Below are 21,572 nucleotides of genomic sequence, written 5' to 3'. Positions count from 1 at the left end.
GACAGGCCTTCCAAAATAATCCTGATAAACCAGAAGCCCTGAATTTTGAATGCCCGCCCCTGACTTGTGGATGACAGTGAAGGATCCTCTCAAACTCAGCGGATCCAAATCACGGGTCTGCTGACTGGCTCGGCCAGCCAGTTCCCGGTTTGCCCACCCTGAGCTCGGTCACGGGGCAGGGCCCTCCACCTTCAACCTGCCAGGTCACAAAACAGCCCCTTGCCTCCTGGAGCGTCCGACTCTGGGCATCTGTCTGTGTCCACCAGAGCAAGACCATCAACACAGATGCCGCGGGGCTCGGGGAGGACCCCGGGAGGCTGGGCAGCCAGATGTGCTTTTCTGGGGCAGGATCTTGCAGGAAGCCGGGATGACAGAGGGTGGCCAGGCTGGGCAGGACAGCAGGGATGCACAGGGGTGGCCTGGGGCCTCCCTCTCTCCTGGGTCCACTTGGCAGACAGGTGCCAGGCCCAGCCTGTGCTTCTGAGCCTGCTTCCTGCCTGGGAGGACACAGCTTAGTGACCTGTGGGGGGCCCGAGGCCCCCAGAAGGGAGGCCATGGAGCAGGCTGGAAGCAGCTCTGGTAGCCTCTGGGCCTCTGAGACCCAGGAGAGGGACTGCCAGAGCCTTGGAGGTTCCTGGGTGAGGCGTGGTCACCGGGACAGGGCTGCTGGTCCTACAAGGAAGGAGGAGTTCAGGCTGAGCTTGCTCCAGATCCCATGTCCCAGCTCAGAGCTGGGAACGTTATCCTGTTTTACTTTTAAGTATCACAGGCTAAATTTCATGTAAATTCAAAGAAAACAACTCTTGTCACCAAACCTGGGATTTCTCAGCAGCAGTAGCTACCCTTAGCGCATGCCCAAAGTGTGCCAGGCACGAACTCACTGATGTGTCTGCATCTCATTGAAAAACACAAGAGGGCAGGTGAGGGCAATGAGGCACAGAGAGGCAGAGTCACCTACCTAAGGTCACCCAGCCAGGAAGTAACAGGAGCTGAGGTCAAGTCCAGGCAGTGGCTGCAGAACCTCATTCCTGAGCTCTCTAATATTTGGGCTCAGACTAAAGTTAGATTGAAGGGTGTTCGTAAGAGTTCCAGTGGGGTGATGCTGGTGGTTGGACAGGTGGTACACAGATGGCAGCACACGGCTGCTGGGGGCTGGCAGAGGTGATCTCCAAACCCTGTCCAGCTACAGAGACCTGTTATTTCAGGAGGGAAAAAAAGCCAGATTCAAATTTTATTCCAGGTAACCATATTTTTTGTGTTGGGAAATATGTTTGACTAGCTCACAAGTTAAAGCCACATAAAGATAGCTAGTCGAGGTGGCGCACGTCCGTCATCCCAGCGGCTCGGGAGGCTGAGGCAGGAGGATCACAAGTTCAAAGCCAGCCTCAGCAACTTGGTGAGGCCCTCAGAAACTTAGCAAGACCCTGTCTCTAAATAATATATATAAATAAAAGGGCTGGGGATGTGGCTCAGGGTTAAGTGTCCCTGAGTTCAATGCCCAGTACAAAAAACAAGAATGACACTAAAAGATCTGGACTGAGGGACCCCAGGTGTCAGGTTGCTTCAGGCAAATACAGCGTGGACCACGTCCTTCCTCCTCCACTATCTGCGGTTTTGCCCCCTGGATTCGCTCCCTTTGAGACCTCTGCCTGTCGCTGGGGAGACCTCCCCCTTCCCCGTCCTCAGCCTGCCCAGGTGGGCTGTCCCTGCAGGTCACTGAGCCTCCCCTGGCCTCTGCCACTGTCTCCCACCTTTTGCTGTTGCAAGGGGGCAGCGAACGCTGACCTTGTCCATCAGTCATTTCACTCAGTGCAGGTGACCTTTGGCTGTGGGACAGTCTCCTGGTGAGAAATGGCACCTTGCATTCATTTTCCAGATTAAAGAGAGTGGTCATCTTTTCTGCGTCCCAGACTTCTTGGTACCTTTCCTCTAAGCTGTTAGATCCTATCCTTGGCCCCCTCCTTTCTTGGGTCTTTTGTTCTTGATGGTAATACCGCTTTTTAGGAATTAGAAACATAAGCCTTTGTACTATGTTGCCCACGTCCTTGTTTTGGTAGGGGGAGGTGTTGGGGTTTTGCTGTTTGAGACAGTGTCTTGCTAACTTGCGGAGGCTGGCCTTGATTCTGAGATCCTCCTGCCTCGGCCTCCTGAGCCACTGGAATTACAGGTGTTCGCCACCACACCCGACCACCCTTGGACTTTTTTCAGGTTTTTTGTTGTTGTTGTTGTTTGCATGTGTGTGCTTGAACATTTACTCCTGTGAATGTCTCAAACTTTTCTTTTGTGGTCCCTGGATTTACAAGTTGTGCTTAAGAAAACCTTATTCAGAGGCTACTTATAAATGCATTTGTGTTTTCTGCTGATACAAAGCAAACCGGGAGAAAAGTAAGGGGCGGGGGGACCCTGAACCCCAAAGCCATCTCTTGCTTGGTGATGAACTTGACTCTGAGCTCTCTCACCTGGTGTCCTCCTCCGTTAGCCCATCACAGACGGACCTGGACACACAGTGGCCTCTGGCCCGGGACAGAGCCGCCATGGCCGCCCTCACCCACCTGCTGGTCTGCGTCTTCGGCATGGGCTCCTGGGTGGCCATCAATGGGCTCTGGGTGGAGCTGCCCCTGCTGGTGACGGAGCTGCCCGAGGGCTGGTACCTGCCCTCCTACCTCACGGTGGTCATCCAGCTGGCCAACGTCGGCCCCCTGCTGGTCACCCTGCTGCACCACTTCCGGCCTGGCTGTCTTCCTGAGGTGCCCGTGGTCTTCGCTGTGCTGGTTGTGGGCACCGTCGCCTGCGTCCTCTTTGCCTTCCTCTGGAACATGACCTCCTGGGTGCTGGGCGGCCAGCACAGCATCGCCTTCATCGTCCTCACCTTCCTCCTGGCCCTGGTGGACTGCACCTCCTCTGTCACCTTCCTGCCCTTCATGAGCCGGCTGCCCACCCACTACCTCACCACCTTCTTTGTGGGCGAAGGGTTCAGTGGCCTCCTGCCTGCGCTGGTGGCTCTTGCCCAGGGCTCCGGCATCACCTCCTGCGTCAATGTCACGGAGACATTGGTCTCGACCTCAAGCCCTGTGACTTCCAGGAAGACCTACGTCACTCAGGTACCCAGCAGGGCCTGGAGCCATTGCAGCCCTGAGCTTGGCCCTGAGGATACGGGAAGGAAAGATGGCTTCCCGGTGGGCTCCTTGGCAGGACCACAGGTTAAAGTGACCTGAGTCTGGTAGGCAGCAGAAAGGTCATTCGAATGATGTACACACGCACGGGAGTGTCACAAAAATATGAGATTTAAAGAAGGACCAAAGATGGGAAACTTAGGTAGCAGCTGGAGCTACGGAGAGGAAGGGGTTGGGTGGGATGAGGTGAGAGGCGAGTTGAGGAGGGTGCCCAGAGGAGGAGTGTAGGAGGGACCCTGTCCCTGTCCCTCGTGCAGACATCTCAGGTGATGAGAGCTGTCATCTGTCTCTTCCTGGAACGGATGCCTTTACTAATGAAAATGTCCTTTTGAGATGTAAATGTCCTCTACACATCAAATCATTTTGGAACTGCTCCCCTGTCTCCAGTTTCTCAAAATAACCAGCTCAAAACAACCCGTGCCACAGAGGTCTATTTTGGGGTCGTGCATTAGTCAGCTTTCTGTCACTGTAACAAATTACCCAAGAAGAACACTTTTTTAAAAGAGGAAAGGTCGGATCTGGCTCCACAGTTCCAGAGGATTCAGTCCTCGGTTGGCTGGATCTGAGCTTGAGGGGAGGCAGAAGGTCTTGGGGGAAGAAGGCAATGGAGGGACGCTCCCAGCTCAGGGCAGCCAGAAAGCAGAGGGAGGAAGGGAGGGAGGGGGAGGTCGAGGGAGGAAGGGCTGGGGACAAAATATGGCCCCCAAGGACACACTTCCTTTAACTAGGTGGCAAGTCCTAGCCTCCACCGCCTCCCAACAGTCCCTTCAGATCAGGAAGCCATCAGTGGACAGGTCGGAGCCTGCAGGATCCAGCCATTTCCTCTGGACACTGGGGCCCTGGGGACTGAGCCTTGACGATGAGCCCTCAGGCCACATTCCAAATCCCAGCCCCAACAGGTGGCATACTCTGGTCTGTTACAGTCAGGTTTTGGGGTGGTGTGTCCTGAGCCCCAGCTCGAGCAGGACCACGGCCCTGGGGCCAGGCCCCCTGTGGATGGGGCTGATCTGAAGTCCCTAGGGTCAGATTTGGTTTTGGAATCCGCCATAACATTTATCAATTATTGATGATCATCATCCAGGATAATTAATATCATGATAATAATCCACTCTCTGCTCGGGGGCTCTTGGTGTCACCCGCGCTGACCCCCCGGGACCTGGCTGACCGCTCTGTTCCTCCCCAGGGAGTCCGCAGCGCTGTCGCCTGGGTCCCCGCCGGGAGGGCCGGCTCCCTGGGCCGGCTGGAGAGCCGCTACCTCCCGGCGCGCTTCTCGCCGCTGGTCTTCTTCCTCCTGCTGGCCTCCATGATGGCCGGCTGCCTCCTGGCCTTCCTCCTGCTGCAGCAGCAGGCCCGGGGCCGGCAGGGCTCCATCGAGGACCTCCTGCACTCCCAGGTCACCCTGCACTCCATCCAGCCGCGGGAAGGGAAGGACGAAGGCCCCCCAGGCCCCATGGTCATCTGCAGGGGACAGGGGCATCGGGAGGAGAAGCCGGCCACCCACCGCCCGGCCCAGATGGCCTTCATCTACACCCTGGTGGCCTTCATCAACGCGCTCACCAACGGCGTCCTGCCCTCGGTGCAGACCTACTCCTGCCTGCCCTACGGGCCCGTGGCCTACCACCTGTCGGCCACCCTCAGCTCGGTGGCCAGTCCCCTCGCCTGCTTCCTCTCCATGTTCCTGGCCAGCAGGTACTGCCCAGGGCCCTGGGGGGCCGGGGAGCGTCCATCCAGAGCCCCGATCCCGAGCNCGAGCTGGGGCTCAGGACACACCACCCCAAAACCTGACTGTAACAGACCAGAGTATGCCACCTGTTGGGGCTGGGATTTGGAATGTGGCCTGAGGGCTCACGTCAAGGCTGCGACTTCCGAGGCCCCCTGCCTGCTGCGCCCGGGCCTCCCTTTCCTTTGGGGTCCTGAGGACTGAAGCCCGGGGCGCCCTACCCCCGAGTGACAGCCTCGGCCCTTCTGATTTAATCTGGGACCTTGTTCTAGTGAGCTTTTTTACTTCTGTGACCAAAAGACCTGGCAAGGACAATCAGGAGGAAAGGTCACTGGGGGCTCAGGGTTTCGGAGGTCTCCGTCCGTAGACGGCCAGCTCCACCGCTGGGGGCCGGGGCGAGGCTGAGCATCACAGCAGAGGGGTGTGGTGGAGCGAAGCAGCTCAGGACATGGCACCAGGGGGCAGAGAGAGAGAGGGAGAGAGAGAGAGAGAGAGAGACAGAGAGGGAGAGAGAGAGACAGAGAGAGGGAGAGAGAGAGAGGGAGAGAGAGACAGAGAGAGGGAGAGAGAGACAGAGAGAGAGAGATAGAGCTCCTTGCCACAGACATATACACACCCCAAAGGCACACTCCCAAAGACCCACCTCCTCTAGCCACACCCTACCTACCTACAGTTACCCCCAGTTAACCCATTAAAGTGACTTAATGCACTGATTAGGTTAAGGCTCTCATAACCCAATCAGTTCACCGTTGGAATTTCTTGCATCACCTCACCTATGAGCTTTTGGGGGGCACCTCATATCTAACCAAAACAGACATGGGCTCACAAAGTAGCCCAGTCTGGCCTCGAACTGGCAATCCTCCTGCCTCAGCCTCCCGACTAGCTGGGATTATAGGTGTGTACCACCACACTCAGCGGGTTTCAATTTAAAAAAAAAAAAAATCTTTATTTTATTCTTATGTGATGCTGAGGATCGAACCCAGGGCCCCGCACATGCCAAGTGAGCACGCTACCACTTGAGCCACATCCCCAGCCCCGGCAGGTTTCAATTGTTAATAACTCAAGTGGTTTTGACTCAGGGGCTTCAGATCCCCACAGGAGAAATATCCGCCTCAGGACCTTGACCTCTTAGGTCCCCCCATACTCTCCTGACCACCCCTCTGTCCTGTCTGCCTCCACTGGCCGCTCAGACCTGTTCACCTCCACCAGCCCAGGGGGAGAACGGGGACAGGAGAATTAGGAAATGGCAGGACACTGGCTTTTTCTCTGTTGGGGCTTAAAACCAGGGAGCAAGGAGAGGAGGGTTCGCGGGAGCAGGGCCGATGGCTGTGGACCCACAGGGTCTGCAAGCCCAGAGGTTAGGTTTATAGCATCTGAGAATCTTGGATGTCATGGGTGTGGATGGTGGGACCCAGGGACAAGGACCTCGAGGGAACGACAGGTCCTTGGTTGTCGGGTCGAGGGTCTGGAGGAGGGCTGCCTGACCGCCTGCCAACCTCGGGTGTCAGGAACAGTGCGCCCGGCCAGGGAGGGCGGGGAGGTCACCCAGCACCCCTGCAGGGCCCTGCCAAGATCAAAGCCACCTTTCATCAGCCTGGCTTCCTGGCTGAGACTGAGACTGTCACCGGAGGAAATGGCAGCAGATAAATAAAATTCCAGGCAAAGCCCAGGGCTGGAGCCAGGCCCTGCCCATGCTGCTCCTGTAGGTCACGGTGGCCCTGAAGTGTCCCATTTTGCAGGTGAAGACACTGAGGCTCAGGGACCAGTTAAATGGTGAGACTGGGTTTGCACAGGGTCCACCTGACACTGGAGTCTGTGGTTCTTCCCTAGCCGGGAGGCTGGGCCCTGCCATTAATGCTCAGGGTGTCCCGGCTCTCAGGAGCCTCTCCGTCCCACTTGAGCTGGGGAGCCTGCAACCACCCTCCTAACCTTGAGCTCTGGAGGTGCCGGTCATTCCACATGGTCCCCAGGAGTGGAGAGGGCAAGGTCAGGCTGCTCAGCTCCCCCACTCACCTCCCCACTCTGCCCTAGGTCTCTGCCCTTCCTGGGGGTCCTCACAGTGCTGGGGACCGGCTTCGGGGCTTACAACATGGCCATGGCTGCGATGAGCCCCTGCCCGCTCCTGCAGGGCCACTGGGGTGGGGAAGTCCTCATCGTAAGTATCTGGACAGGTGAACAGCCCTCCTGCCCTCACCTCTTAGCCGGCCCGGGGAACCCCAGGGACACCCCTAGTAACCAAAGTCTTTGCCCTTGTCCTCTCCAGAAGCCCCTGGTGGGAGGGTCCCCTTCTCATTGGAAAGTGGGGCATGGGGGGAGGGGTGATGGTCCAGCCTGTGCCCCCAGTGCTACCCTGCGACCACGTGTGCACACCAGTGGCCTTGGCGCTGATGCCCCTGACCTGATGGTGGAGTGGGGAGCCGCTGGGTTCTCCTCTGCCCTCAAGGGGTCCCCTTACTGGGCATCCCTGAGCCCTGTGGGGTCACCCCCACAAGGGTGTCCTTGAACTCCCAAGCCATTCCACGGTTTCCCTTAGCTCTGTGCGGTCACCCTGTGAGACTCCTGGACCCCGGGGCTCACTGTCACTGCCTTCCCTGCAGGTGCTCTCCTGGGTGCTGTACACGGCCATTCTCAGCTACGTCAAGGTCATGCTGGGTGTGATCCTGCGCGACCGGAGCCGCAGCGCCCTCTTGTGGTGCGGGGCGGCGGTGCAGCTGGGCTCGCTGCTCGGGGCGCTGCTCATGTTCCCGCTGGTCAACGTGCTGAGGCTCTTTTCCTCGGCTGACTTCTGCAGCCTGGACTGCTCTGCCTAGGCCGTCGCGGGTGGCAGGCCCATGGCAGGATGCCAGCCGCGCCTGACACTTGCAAACTGGGCTTCAGACAGTCAAAGGGAGCGCCCAAGGGCACAGAGCCAGGGGTGGGGAGCTGGGAGGCAGAGGCTGAGCCTTTGAACCGTGAACATGAGGGATTGGCACAGGCCTTTGGTGAGACCTGGAGTCGCAGGCCCAGCCCTGCCTCCAGCTCTAATGCGGTGCCTGGGACCCACTAGTTCCCAACTTCTTCTCTTTGCATACTGAAAGCTCTAATTTGTACCATCCAGCTGGAGACAGGCCTAAGAATGTCATAAGGGAAACGGCTGGGAGGCGAGCTGCCCTTGCAAGCTGTGTGATCTTGGGGAAGTCACTTGACTTCTCTGTGCCTTGGTTTCCTCATCCATAAAAGGAGGATTATGAGAATAGCTCTTACCTGGCGTGCCTGGCACAGGGACGAGGCAGAAGTACCCAGCGTGTAGCAAGCTGTCCTGAGAGACTTCATGATCTGAAACGTGCAGTCATAGCAAGACTCCACCTGGAAGTAGCCAGAGGGCTTGGAAGGGGCCCGTGCCCCAATGGATTCATAGAGCAGCTTCTTCAAGACAGATGGCGGGGCAGGACCCAGGGGTCAGGACCCAGCGCAGCCCTGCTTTACCTTTTCCAGTGTGCGCCCCACACGCCCCTTCCTGTCCCCCTCCCTGGGTGGTGGAGCCCTACCCCTTGGAGGGTAAGTGCCCTCCTGAGTGTCAGGAAGATGACTTGGTGGGACCCCACCCCCAGCCTCTGAAAGTGACCCCACCTGGCTGCAGACTGGACGGCGAGGAGCTTTAGAAGCAGCGGACCGAAGCCCGAGGGCAACAGGCGGATGGTCATTGTGTTACTTTTTGTTTTTCTTTCCTTTGCTTTTCTTTTTCAATAAAGACACTCCTTGATTTTACACTCAGATCAGCTTCAAAGGAGAGAAGTTCAGTGGGAACCCCCACCTAAAAAGGGGGGAGGGGTATCAATATAATCAGTTTTCAGTCAAGGCTGAGTTCAGAGATGAACAGAATCAAGTACAGAAGAGGGCGTGGCCCTGGGATTTCTGTTCTGTACTGTTTGTCTCCTCTGCTTGCCAACACCACCACACACTTCCTCCCAATTTATTTTACATAGTGTTACTACATGTTTCAAAAATCAGAAAATAAACAGGGTTCAGTGGTGCTCACCTGTCATCCAGCAGCCATTTGGGAGGCTGAGGCAGGAGGATAGCAAGTTTGAGGCCAGCCTCAGCAATTGAGTAAGGCCCTGTCTCAAAATTAAAAGGGCTGGGGATGTAGCTCAGTGGTATAGTACCCCTGGGTTCAGTCCCCAGTACCTCACTCCATTGAAAAATATGAAATGGTGAACAGGGAAAAAGCTACTGTCCCTTCCCTGCATCTGCTCAGTTCCTGTTTTACACACACGTGTGCAATTGTGCACCCAAGCCCTTTTTTTAGTTCCCTGTTTCCCCCTTTCCCAAGATTATGCAAATGTAAGAAATACAAAGAGCCCCTCTTCTTGGACCTCATTTTACAGAAAGAGCAGCAAACTAAAGAGAATCTTATACTTTGCAATCAACGCAAATGGAGAGAAACTTCCGGTCCTTCCTCGGGGCTGCGTAGTGTTATATCAGATGCTGAGGTTAAGAGACCACTCTCCTCCTACCCCAGAAAACCTCTACAAAAGTAGAAGAGAAAGAAAGCAGTTCTTTTTCCAGATGAGCTTTAAACCCGACTGCAGAGTGTCACCCAGGGAGCCCACAAGAGGGTGCAGATGCAGGAGTGGCCCCCTTTCCTATGGCCAGGTGGGTACAGCGGTCACACACATGCTCTCCAACAGTAACCAGTCCTCAAGCAAGGTGACTAGATGGCAGCATTGGTGACATCGCTCACTCTGAAATCACGTGGTCCTTGGAATGGCCCCCTGTGTCTGCTAATTTCTTTATCCAAAGGAAATATAAACTGGTATCTTTACGAGGTGGGTTTTGCAACCTGTCAGTTGGGCTGCTGCCCCCTGAGGAGGCTGGCAACAGAGTTGCTATGTTTCTTGATGTTTGTGTCCTGGAGATGGCACCCAGGTCCTTGGAAACGGTGTTTCTAGGCTGTAAACTGGCAAAGGCGTCACAGATCATAAAAGGGCTCACATACATCTAAAAGGGACAGAGGAAGAATTCACAGGTTTTCTACCATACATACCCGTCAGTCAGCGCGTCAGCCTCCACCTCGACTATGGGATGATAAAAATCTCCTTCCTGGGATCTGTAGGGAGTCATTGGACTGATAGGTGCAAAGTGCTTAGCACTGCACTACAAACAGTAAGTGCTTAATACATGTCACCAGAGCTGCCACTTTGGGAGAATATCCACCCCAGTCCTCTGATGCCCCTGAGCTACACTCCTGCCCACCCTCCCTCCCAACTGAAGTCCAGCTTGGAGGCTGGCCCCAGACCAAGTGACCAGCCCAGCCACCCAGTGCCTTCACAGTGAGATCGCCAGCCAGGGCCTGCAGTCCCAGCTGCTCAGGAGGCTGAGGCAGGAGGATTCCTTGAGTTCAGGGGTTTGAGGCCAGGCTGGGCAACAGAGCGAGACCCCATCTCAATAGGTAAGTAAAACAAGAGTGAGATGGGGACTCGGGGCTCAGCCTGGGGCTGGCAGGGGGCCAGCTCCCTGAAGATGCCCCTAACCTGGTGTCTGAGGCAGGCAGGAGGAAGGGAGGTGCAGCCGTGCGGGAGGGGCCTTCAGTGTGCCAATCACACTAGCAAGAGCCTGGGGACCAGGCGGCAGGGTCAGGCAAGCCCTGAGAAGAACACAGGTGGGGACCCAGGGCAGCCCACGGGCCCGAGCCTGGGAGGCCTGGATTCTAGGAAGTGGGGCTGGGGGGCCTACATGGATTTAGGGGGGTTGACATTAAAAGGGGCTGCAAGAGACGTAAGCAGGCTCAGAAGCCGCCACAGCCTCCCGGGAAGGACCCATGGAGCAAGGTACAGAAAAAGGACAAAGTCTTCCTCTACCCAGGCCCCACTCAGACGCTGAGAGAAGATGAGATGGAGAGTTGGGGGTTCCCAGCCCTGCCCCCAGAGACCACAGCCAGAGTGGCTGACATACAGCTGGCCACTATAGCACCCTGCAGTGGAGGTCCCCAGGAGACAGTCCCCCCTGCCGTTTTGCTGGGTGACACACTAGGGCTGACTTTTAGAACTGCCTGGAAGCCAGACCAGACCAGGGCCCGCCCATCGCCGGTGCCCTGGGGAGCTTGACCGGGTCAGTCCTGGATTTGGGCGAGGCCAGCCCCTGCGCAGGAATCCTGGACCCACGCCCAGGCCCTGCCCCGTCCTTCCTTGCCTGGGGTGAGCCCTGTGCTTCCAGGGCAGGCCACTCCCAGGGGCCTGTGGCTTGGCCTCTTTTTAAGGCTTTAGCCAATGGCCTGGGGCCTGCCTGTGGGTCCCAGGCCCTGGGAATGGGGGCTAGCACAGTGGTGGCCTCTGGGCTCCACGAGGGAGGGACCAAGTCTGGACTGTTCCCTCTCCCTGCTCCTGGGGCCCGGCCTCACCCTGAGAAAGTTTGACAAGGACACGCATGACCTGCTTCCCAGAACCTGCGGGTACGTGACGCCTTACATGGCAAAAGAGACTTTGCAGGTCTAAGCAATGAGCCCCTAAACGCAGAGGATCATGAGACTCAGCAGGGAGGGGAGCAGAGGGCGCCGCAGGCACCCGGGAGATGGCGGGGTGAAGCGTGGCACGCCCACCTTTAAGGGGTCCAGGGACAAGACTGAGAGCGCCAGGAAGCCTCAGGAGGGGGATGACCCCAGACCACGGTCCTGTGTCTGCAGCAACTGGACGCCCCCACCCCAACAGCCTGAGTGAGCGCAGAAGCAGAGGGGACCCCGAGCATCGGGGGGCGGGGGGGACACACAGTCCTGACACTCCTGAGTGCAGCCTCCGAGCCCCGGCCTGACTGCTAACCCCAGAACGAGGCAATAGGACACTTGCATTTGTCTAATTTTTATTTATTTCTTTATTGTGAACAGGGTCTGTATTATCTCTAGAGAGGGGGGCGGTAAGATAGCGTGTCCCTGAATGCCTCCATGCTGTTCCCAAACACCCACCCAGTGAAGGGAAGGACGGGAGTGGCCCGGCCAGAGGCTCCAGAGACACATGATCTTGAAGGACAAGGACTTTCTCTCTGCGCCTGGGAACTGGGGCAGGTTCGTGGTATCAGCAGAAAGCTACTTTCTTTCGCGTGGGCCAGGACTGTCGCTCCTGGGGATGCTGGTCACACAGCAGATAAGCCAGTTAATGCTGATGACGTCAATCCTGCAGCCTAGTGTAGGAAGTCCCTCTTGGCAGGGACGGAGGAGGAACTGAGGGCACCAGGGAAGGGGCACTTGTCACCTGTCCAGCCTGTCACCACGGGGCACACCTCTGGAGCAAGAGAAGATACAATCTGACATAGCACAGTGAGGGACAGAGGTGCTACCTGTCAGCCTGTGGCCATTGAACTCTCCTTGGAGCAGTCTTTGGTCTCTTGTCAGCTTTCCCCATAAGCTGTTGTCGAAAGCTCAGTCCCTGTCCCTGATGCCAATCCAATAATGAGGACACAGTTTTGAGAAAAAGGAAAAAGAAGGTCTATTGCTTTGCTAGCAAAGGAGAAACAAGGGGACTCCTGTCCCAGAGGCTATGATTCTGCCCATCAGCAGGAACAGGGGCTTTTAAAGAGGTGACTCCGGCGGCATTCCGTGTCTCTCTGGGGCTGTAACTCACTTGTTAGTTTGGGAGACAGTCATTTCTGCCATCCCCAAAGTCTGGGTTCCTTCATTCCTATGAAGTGTGTGGACTCGGGGACAGATAACTCTGCCTGGGATGGGGAAGACAGGTGATCCTAATTCCCTGAGGTTATAGAAGGGGAGAGATCAGGGAGGAGCAGGGAGAGAGGAGGAGAAAGAAACATGTCCATTTAAAAAATAAGCAGCAGTGGCAGAGCAGCAAGGGCTGTATTCAAAACATAAAGTGGACCCCATGACCTTTCCCCACTGTCAATCTCTACATGCCATTTCTATGGAAAAGTGGCAATGGCATCTCCCAACTGCTTCCTGCTGAAGGGAGGCAGTTGGGGGAAGTGACCCAAAGTCCTTGTTCTGTCAGGTGGGGCATGGACAGTTCAGGGCATTCAGCAGCAGAGCAGTCCAGAGGTCCACAGTGCAGATGACAGGGGGCTGGACAAGGCATACATAGGGCAGGGACCATGCTAAGACAAGAATAAAGACAGCAAAGCATCACATGTTTGTACATAATTCGCACAAAAATAATTAGTATTTAAGCCAGTTTCTGAAAACCATGAGAACAGTAATTCATAATCTTATCAGTGAAAAGCAGGTCAAGTTCATCAATGTAGGAGGTTAGGAAGATTTGTAGGTCCATGAAATTAGACTCAAATTAACTCAGGACAAATTTGCAACTCTTGTGGTCATTATTACTAGGCACTCTCACGTAAGAACCCTTCCTTTATAGCCTCCAGCTTTACTTACTTTTGGTAGGGCTGACACAGTGAACCTCTTAGGTTACATAAAACAAACAAACAACAACAACAACAAAAAAAACATTGTTTTGCCTTTTAAATTTCCATGTGGGACTATGCTCAGGCTGTCTTCTCCTACTAGGTGTTTCAGAACAAGTTGGTCACATTGACCTTGTTTCTATCTACTTCTTTTTTGTGGGGGAGGTTACAGGGATTGAACTCAGGGGCACTCAACCACTGAGCCACACCCCCAGCCCTATTTTGTATTTTATTTAGAGACAGTTGCTTAGCGCCTTGTTTTTGCTGAGGTTGGCTTTGAAGTTTTGATCCTCCTGTCTCAGCCTCCTGAGCTGCTGGGATTACAGGTGTGCATCGCCTCGCCCAGCTTCCTATCTACTCTTAAGAGTCAGCTGAAATGCCTCAGAGATCACTCTTGGGGACATGTGCAAAGCCTCCTGACTCCTTTAGCTTTCCTTTACCAGTGGTGCCACCTTCCAGAATGGGTCAGGGTCTGGCTGCCCATATGTGGCTTCTCTTGGAAGCATCAGGGACATTTCCATCTCCAGTGACCCACCTCTTTGCAGAATGTGCACTGGTTGGCTCCCTGTTCTCTGGGGTCCTCTTAATCTCCCTGATCAGCAGATCAGATGACTCACCAGAGTTTCGGGGCCCAGAGGAGTTCCATCATTCTCTGAGTCCTGGCTGACCTTAGAGGACAAGGGCCAAAATGTTGGCTGCTTTTTCCTTGGCCCTTACACTTCCTTGACTTTGGTCTCCAAGTTTTTGGTTTTAAACACCCAGAAAGCCAGTTTTACCAGACTTAAAGAGGGAGTCACAGGTTATAACTTCAATGTGTATAATTTTGCAGGTACCCCCTTTCATTTAATTGGGGTTAGTATTAATACTGGAAGTCAGCATTATATACTATCTGGTATAAGAACCCTGTAGGTGACGGCTTATTATCTCAAATTAACCCAGGTTGATTTTTTTTTTTTTTTTCTTTTAGAAGCAGTACCTCTGCAAAACACTAACAGGCAACAGTTATAAAGTTTACAAGGATAATACAAAGCGAAATTAACAGAGAAAAAAACATATTCAGTTTCTGTACTAGCTATGAACCAAGAAAAATTACTTTTATAACCTTGAACCTTTACTTAGTTGCTTAGTTATATATTATATCCCCTGTTTGAGATCACAGTCATCTATACAACAAAAAATCAATCTTTTGATCACAACTTTAAATGAGCTGAAGTCTAGCCTATTTTGGAGCCATTCCAACATGGAGTAATGTGGGAGGTAGAGCTCTTCACAAATAACACAGCACAACATCTGAAACATCAAAGAGAGGCTAAGAGGGCTTTTAACTTTCTTTCTGTAGAAAGAGTGTCAGAATGCTTCTGTGTTTTATAGTGTCATCTTTAAATATATCAGGCTGTCCTTAATACTTTCCAAAAAATACATTCAAGTTCCAATTCCCAATGTGAAGAGTAACACAAAATCATATATAAGTTATTGACAACAGGTTACTTTATCCAGCTAAAAATGGATAAATACCAACCAAATTTGTTATTTCCCTTCAAACCCGACTTTCACTACACATAAATTTAGTTTAGACAACACCATCTTGGCAAAGTGCTCTCCAAAGCTTCACATTTAACTATGTGTAACTTTTAAAGTACAATTTAGAATCCAGAGAGTATAGTAACAACGATCATAAGTCCACAGGGAGACAGGTCAGCCTCAAAAAAAAAAAAAATCAAAGGATAGCCTTAAATCTCTTACACATTTAGGAAACAGTGTTAATGATCAGAAATTGACTTAATCAAAGCAAGCAGATATAAGATAGGTCTTCAAATGACAGAGTGACCCTTCTATGTCAGATACAATGTATAAAAGAGAGCATTTATTGGTTATCTTGCCTTTAAACTTACATAAACTTTCATTTTATAAACTTTTACATAACACTTAGACAAGGTTTAGATTTCTCAGATGCAAACACATATATCGTCACATATATTTAGGGTGTCAACTATACTGTTATAATCTAAGTGACAGTTGTTTGTTTAACCAGTTACAAAGTAACCATTTAAGACTTTAAAACAGGTACAAACCCTAATTCCTTTAAAACTTAGTTTCCCCAAGTAATAAAACCTAACAAATACACGAAAATTATCTCATAGAAAAGAGCAGATCAATGGTTCAGACTCTGCTTCATGTCAGTACATTAAAGTTCATAACTTTCACTGACTGTGTTAACTATAATCAATTTAATCACAAACAAACTTTTTGCTATTTACCTCCACAAACCTTCTGTGACTTCCTTAGACATTCACAAGTTTACATTCTTAGCTTTGTCCTCTTTCATCTTGGACTTTAGCCCAAGAATATTATTTTACCAGACAAAATACTTTCTCATCCAGAAACATTTCTTTTACCTTCTAATTTTCCATACAAAAATATTTCCATACCTATAACTTTCTTTTATCTTTTCTAATTTTGGACCGTTTCTTAAATTCAGATTCTGAAACGGTCCTTATGAATGTCATCTGTGCATTTAATTTATACAACAAATCTCATCCCAGGAGAGGGCTGGACAATCCAGCATGTCCAAAAACTGGGCCTTAATCTTTTTTTCTCCCAGGTTACACTCAAGGGGTTGGAGCACAGGATATTTCTGAGGCTGACCTGTCTCCATGATCAGTATCACAAAGCCAGCAGAGTTCCCCTCTGTCAATGTACCCAGAGGCTCCTGTTGGGCCTATTTATTTATTTATTTATTTGTTTAAATTTTTGAGTTGTACATGGACACACTACCTTTATCTTATTTGTTTGTTCTTATACATCCCTGAGGATCGAACCCAGGGCCTCCCACACGCTAGGCCAGTGCTCGACGGCTGAGCCCAGCCCGGCAGGGCCTGTTTCTCATTCGGGGCATATGGCTATGCAGCGGAGGAGGCCCTCCCATCCCTGTCTTTAGATTTCCTCGGGAGCCCCTTGCAGAGGCTGCCTGTGAAGCACAGGTTGGCCTTGGTTCCTGTCTTTTTCTTTCTGGGTGCACTCACTTACTCTGCCAGTCTCCCTGGGCATTGAGTGGACGGGACACTGTTAGAACAAGAACCGCTTGGCCCCAGTGACGGACATCCCCTGGATAAATAGGGGGTCCTGTCTGATCTCAAAAGGGAGACTGTTCCTGTCCCCAGGTCATACACTGACAGTGCTGGACCTACTGCCACATCCTGTGTGCCGCAGCCTCCACCCTCCGTGGGCAAAGGGGGCTGAAAGGCAGGGCAGAGGCCAGTTCTCCCTGGCCATTTGTTCTACAGCCCAGGCACCTTCTCTTTCCCCCAGTCTAGGGCTGCTGTCCTGGACCACACCAGGAGGTCTGCGGCTGCTGGGCAGTGCTGGGAGGGCCAGCCCTGGGCTTAAAAGATCGAAATCTTTTTTCAACCCTTTCTCCTGGAGTTCTGCTGTCCTTGCCCACCAGAGGCAGTGCCTTCGTCACCTTCCACTTGGCTCCTGAGGTTCCGACGCCTCACCATGCAACGGCATAAATGGCTGTAATTAGAGAATCTCATCACTTTACCCCTGAAAGACCAATTCAACTCAAGATCACATAATAATCCAGGAAAACCACTCAAGCATCAGTCTATTACAGTAACAGACTGTTACAGGACAGGAGTGGACCTGTAGGTGCCCTGTTCGGCCAAGATCTCTTTGCTCAAGAGACTAATGGCAGGACCATGTCTTAAAGGGCCGGTAACAGACAAAAACCCAGACGGACAAGAGGGAATCACTGAAACCCGGGCTGACAGGTGGGAACCTTTTAATTGACCAGCCAAGATCTTTCCCAAGAGATGACCTGTAGAATCAATGCGGTCCTGGCCATGTCTTAGAGGGCAGCAGTAGATTCAAACACAACAGACAACCAGAGGGACTTCCCCAGCCATGGCCAACCCACAGACGAGAACCTAGAACAGACCTAAGTTCCCAAGTCTCGCTTAACCATGACTCCTACACCATGGTACCACAGAGGTCCCCACAAAGAGGCACCAGATGTACGGAGTCAAGGATCTCAGCTTGCGCACGGAGGGACTTACCAAATGGCGTGACTTTCCTGAGTTCTGTTTCCTTTTTCTCAAAGTGGACCGAGACGGAGCGGCCTGCACCATTCAGGGAGAGAAGGCGGAAGTTCCCGGAAGCAAAAGGGGCTTTGGCCCTTGCTGGATGGTCCCCGGGTCCCTCCCTCCACTCACAGGAACAGCTCCTCTGGCTCGACCCCAGGAAACTGACCCCCCAACTCTCCTGCAGGAGGCTCTCTCCCAGTCACCAGCTCCACGAATCCTCAGCACGGAAGTGGGGTCCCTGGGGGGGGCCAGGCCTGCCCAAGAAAGCTGGAGCAGGGCTGCTCTGGGGTCCCCTCTGGGGTGCCAAATTTGTTGCCAACATCTCGGTCCTTGTCCCTGATGCCAATCCAATAACGGGGACACAGTCTTGAGAAACAAGAGAAAGAAGGTTTATTGCTTCGCTAACAAAGGAGGGACACAGGGGACTCCTGTCCCAAAGGCTGTGGTTCCGCCCACCAGCAGGAACGGTGGGGGGCTTTTAAAGAGGTGACCCAAAGGCTACCTTCCCCGTGTTCTCTCTGAAGTTGTAATTCACATGTTGATTTGGATTTCTGAGACCTTCTGGTACATCCCCAAAGTCTGGGTTCCTGTGGTGGGTGGGGGACAGATAACCCTGCCTGGGATGGGGAAGAAAGGTGACCCTGTTTTCCCTGAGATGAGGGAGGGGGAGAGGAGCAGGGAGAGGAGAGAAGGAAACGTGTCCATTCAAAAAATAAGTCACAGGGGCAGAGCAGCAAGGGCTACCTTCAAAGCACAAAGTGGACCAGGGCGACAAAGCCACCTGTCTGCCGTGCTGTCTCTGGGCACTTCGTTGGATTTCATACAACCTATCCCTGTCCTGCACAACGGGGCTGTGGACAGAGACAGGGTCTCCCTGTGTTGCCCAGGCTGGTCCCAAACTCCTGGTCTCAAGTGACCCTCCTTCCTCAGCAGCCTGAGTAGCTGGGACTCCCAGGGGTCACTAGGGTTCTTCCTAACGAGCTGCTGGTGTAAAGGCAGAGGTGGCCCTGGGGAAAGATGGCCCCCAGGGTGAGGGAGATGTAGTCAGGCCAGAATCACTTCCAGGACAGACCCGAAAGGTCATTTGAAAGAGAATAAGTAGAGGCCATGCGTCCTTGGCTCGGCCAGCACTGGACTGGCTAGCACCTGTACATCCCCCACTCGGGGCCACCTGGCAGCCCTCTACTCCCTGGCTTTAAGGCAGGCACAGAGGTGCAGGCTGTTGTCCCAGGTAATCGGGAGGCTGAGGAAGGAGGATCCCTTGAGCTCTGGCAAGTTCAAGACCAGCCTGGGCAAAATATCGAGGCCGCATCTGAAACAAAAACAAAAACAAAAACCCAACAACCTCCTGGCTCTAAAGGGCCTTCCTGCTGCCACCTTTCCTGATCGGCCCTGAGCCAAGCCACCAGGCCCTTCCCGGCAGCCTGCTGAGGGCCTCCCGCCGCGCTCTCCACCCAGGCTCTCTGTGCTTGACTTTTAGAGGCCCCAGGATGCGCCTCCTGGTATTCTCAGCCCTACTTTACAAATAAAGAAACTGAGGCCCGAGAGGTTGAGTCCCTTGCCTAATGTCACACAGCCAGTGGCAGAAGAAGCTCAGATCCAGGTCACAGGCTCCAAAGGTAGGGTCTTTCTGAGTCAGAGACAGGAGTCTCAAAGCAGTTGACACGGTCAAGAAAACCTTGATCCAAGACGAGCCCCGGAAGGGGACCCTGAGTCCCGGGAAGACTAAGCTCCTTCCCTAGCTCACAATCCTCTGGCCTGACCTTGAAAAGGTGAAGTTCAGCCCCAAGTTCAACCCACCCACACACACACATGCACATACACAAACTCCTTCAGACCAGGAAGAGGAATCAACTGCCGTGTAGACGGCGGGCGGTCTCCACACAGACTGCTGGGTCCCTTTGAGAAGGACGAGCAGAGGGGGTCCCTCTGAGGGTCTGGGTCCTGCCTGAGGAGTTTGTCACGTCACATCCCCCGCTCGGTCTCGCAGTTCTGGCTTGGGCTCCTCTCAAGAGGTTTACAGGGCTCAGAACTGGGGAAGTGGCCTGTCCTGGTGTGGCCGAGCTCTGTCTTGGGCCTGCCCTGAGAGAGAAGGGCTGCTCCCTGGGACCTGCGGTGTGACCCTGGCCAGTGTCCTCTCATGGGGTCCAATGGCCAGAATGAAAGGCGGAAATTGTCCTCTGGACGGGGAGAGATAGTAGCATTGAGACAAAGAAGTTAAGCTACAAACAGCACCGCTAGTCGCTCCAGTGTCCTTCCCTGTCCCTGTCAGAGCCACAGAAACTCTCCCAGACTTTTCACGGGGCACATGGTGGCCCAGATTAGCTATATTTCCCTGGCTTCCGTGTAGCTACAAATGGCCATGTGACTGCATTTAGACAATGGGATGTGACGGAGAATAACATAGGCAACTTCTGAGTGATCAAAGGAAGAAGGAGGCCTTCCACTTCCATTTCCCATTTCCCTCTTCTTGCTGGCAAAACTATGGATGTAATGGCCGGATCTCAAGCAACTGTTTTAGACCATGAGGAGGATTGGGAATAACTTATATACATTTATACTTACTCCTGGTCACCCAGAACATGAACTGGAAAGATACACACTAAAATGTTAGTTTAGTCAGTTCTGGGGGAGGGGAGGGATTTCAGGTGATTTTTCTTCTTTTTCTTCTTGACACTTTGCTGTACTCTGAATTTTTTTTCAAGCGTGTGTTATTTCAAACTTCAGCAAAAATAAAGTCTAAAGAAAGGAAAGTTTCTATAAATAGATCCTATTGTTTAATTCACCTACGCTTGCTTCGGGCGAGTCTCCAGAGGTCACACACATGCACTTGACTTTGGTATTTTTTAAATATTTGGCTGTGTTTCCTGTAGATTTGGGAACTTTTCTTGTTTTTTCCAAATGTTCTTTTTATTGAACAGCAAGTCTTGGTGATGGATCCGTGCCCTGTGCCCAGGGTGACCTCATTTCTTGTAACCAGCACAAAGAGCTCCCTAGCTAGGTGTGCTCGGCTTTATGAAGTGGCCCCTGTTGATGGAAATCGCACTGTTTCCGATTCTGATTTTAAGTTACCGAACACAATACAGAGATGGACGTGGCTATACTTGCCTCTGGGCGTACTTGTGAGGCTCTGGAGTCTCACAAACATGGGCTTTAATCTGGCTCCCCTGCTCATTTGTTGCTTGATCCTCAACCAACTCACTGTGCCGCTCTGAGTCTCTGGTTCTTCACAGAGAAAGCAGGTGTGCACGCTGTAATCCTAGTGACTTGGGAGGCTGAGGCAGGAGGATCACAAGTTCAAGGCCAGCCTCAGAAACTTAGAGAGACCCTGTTTCAAAATAAAATGCAAAGGGCTGGGGGTGGAGCTCAGTGGCAGAGCACTTGCCTGGTAGGTGCAAGGCCCTGGGTCCCATCCCCAGCACCTGAAAAGGTGGGGACGGGTGTAATGAAGCTTGGGCCAAGAAATTATTATGAGAATATTAACAGCCGGACTTCACTGTGTGCTCTCAGCCCGCCAGGCACTTCTGCCTATGAGTTAGAGAATTCAATCCCCATAACAGGGTGACATGGGGTAATGCTGAGACAGCTGCCCTAAGCTTCCGGCTTTCAGATAAGCAGCAGCATGAAATCCTCTCACTTCTCACATGGAAGCCTTCCCCTGGCTCCTTCGAGGAGGTGGGCACGAGGACTTTGTAAAGAGCAAGTGTTCTCAGTGGAAATGGGTGGCCACACATGTCCTCCCATGCGTCCTCGCGGCCACTCTGCATGTGACTGTGCTGTTCCCTCCCTGGCATGGCAGATTCTGCCTTTCCACTAAGGCGAATGTGAGTGACTGATGTGATCTGCTTGACCCATAGTAGCATGTGGCAGGGGCGACACCATGTGGCTTCCAGAGTTTAGGATTCAAGTGGCCCTGAGGCCTCAGCTTTGGAGCCCTGTAAGAAAGGCTGTCTCACCCCACGACAGTGAGTGACAGAGGAGGAGAGCGCAGGTGGACCTGCGGACACCAGCACAAGTGTCAGACTGCGGGGACGTCAGGGGGGACTTCCCAGGTTAGCGGGCCCTCCTCTTGAATTTTTTGGAAGAGAGGGAGGATTACTGTTGGATTTTCAGGTGTTTTAGGGAAAGTCATCTGTCCTGGGATTTCTTCATCAGGAAGCTTTTATCTGGGAGGAGGGTACCAGGGATTGAACTCAGGGGCACTCCCCC

General features: G+C 53.0%; 1 protein-coding gene across 1 annotated transcript; it reads left to right on the top strand.

Annotated features, from left to right (window-relative positions):
* Positions 1-1,457: 1,457 nt before the first annotated feature.
* On the top strand, positions 1,458-8,312 carry Slc52a3 (solute carrier family 52 member 3). The gene is made up of 4 exons (XM_015482016.2): positions 1,458-3,101; positions 4,357-4,862; positions 6,925-7,048; positions 7,491-8,312. The coding sequence occupies exons 1-4, from the start codon at positions 2,535-2,537 to the stop codon at positions 7,701-7,703; spliced, it is 1,410 nt and encodes a 469-aa protein (XP_015337502.1). The 5' UTR covers positions 1,458-2,534; the 3' UTR covers positions 7,704-8,312.
* Positions 8,313-21,572: the final 13,260 nt, after the last annotated feature.

Source organism: Marmota marmota, unplaced genomic scaffold (assembly GCF_001458135.2).
Source record: "Marmota marmota marmota unplaced genomic scaffold, marMar, whole genome shotgun sequence".
In the NCBI taxonomy this organism is placed as follows: domain Eukaryota; kingdom Metazoa; phylum Chordata; class Mammalia; order Rodentia; family Sciuridae; genus Marmota; species Marmota marmota.
Note: the sequence above shows the minus strand (reverse complement) of the source record. Positions and strands in the feature narration are given on the sequence as shown.

Excerpts from the sequence above, each read along its gene's own strand:
- Slc52a3 (XM_015482016.2), top strand. The coding sequence starts at position 2,535 with ATGGCCGCCCTCACCCACCTGCTGGTCTGCGTCTTCGGCATGGGCTCC. Across the intron at positions 3,102-4,356 it reads GGAAGACCTACGTCACTCAG|GGAGTCCGCAGCGCTGTCGC; the intron begins GTACCCAGCAGG and ends GTTCCTCCCCAG. Across the intron at positions 4,863-6,924 it reads TCCATGTTCCTGGCCAGCAG|GTCTCTGCCCTTCCTGGGGG; the intron begins GTACTGCCCAGG and ends ACTCTGCCCTAG.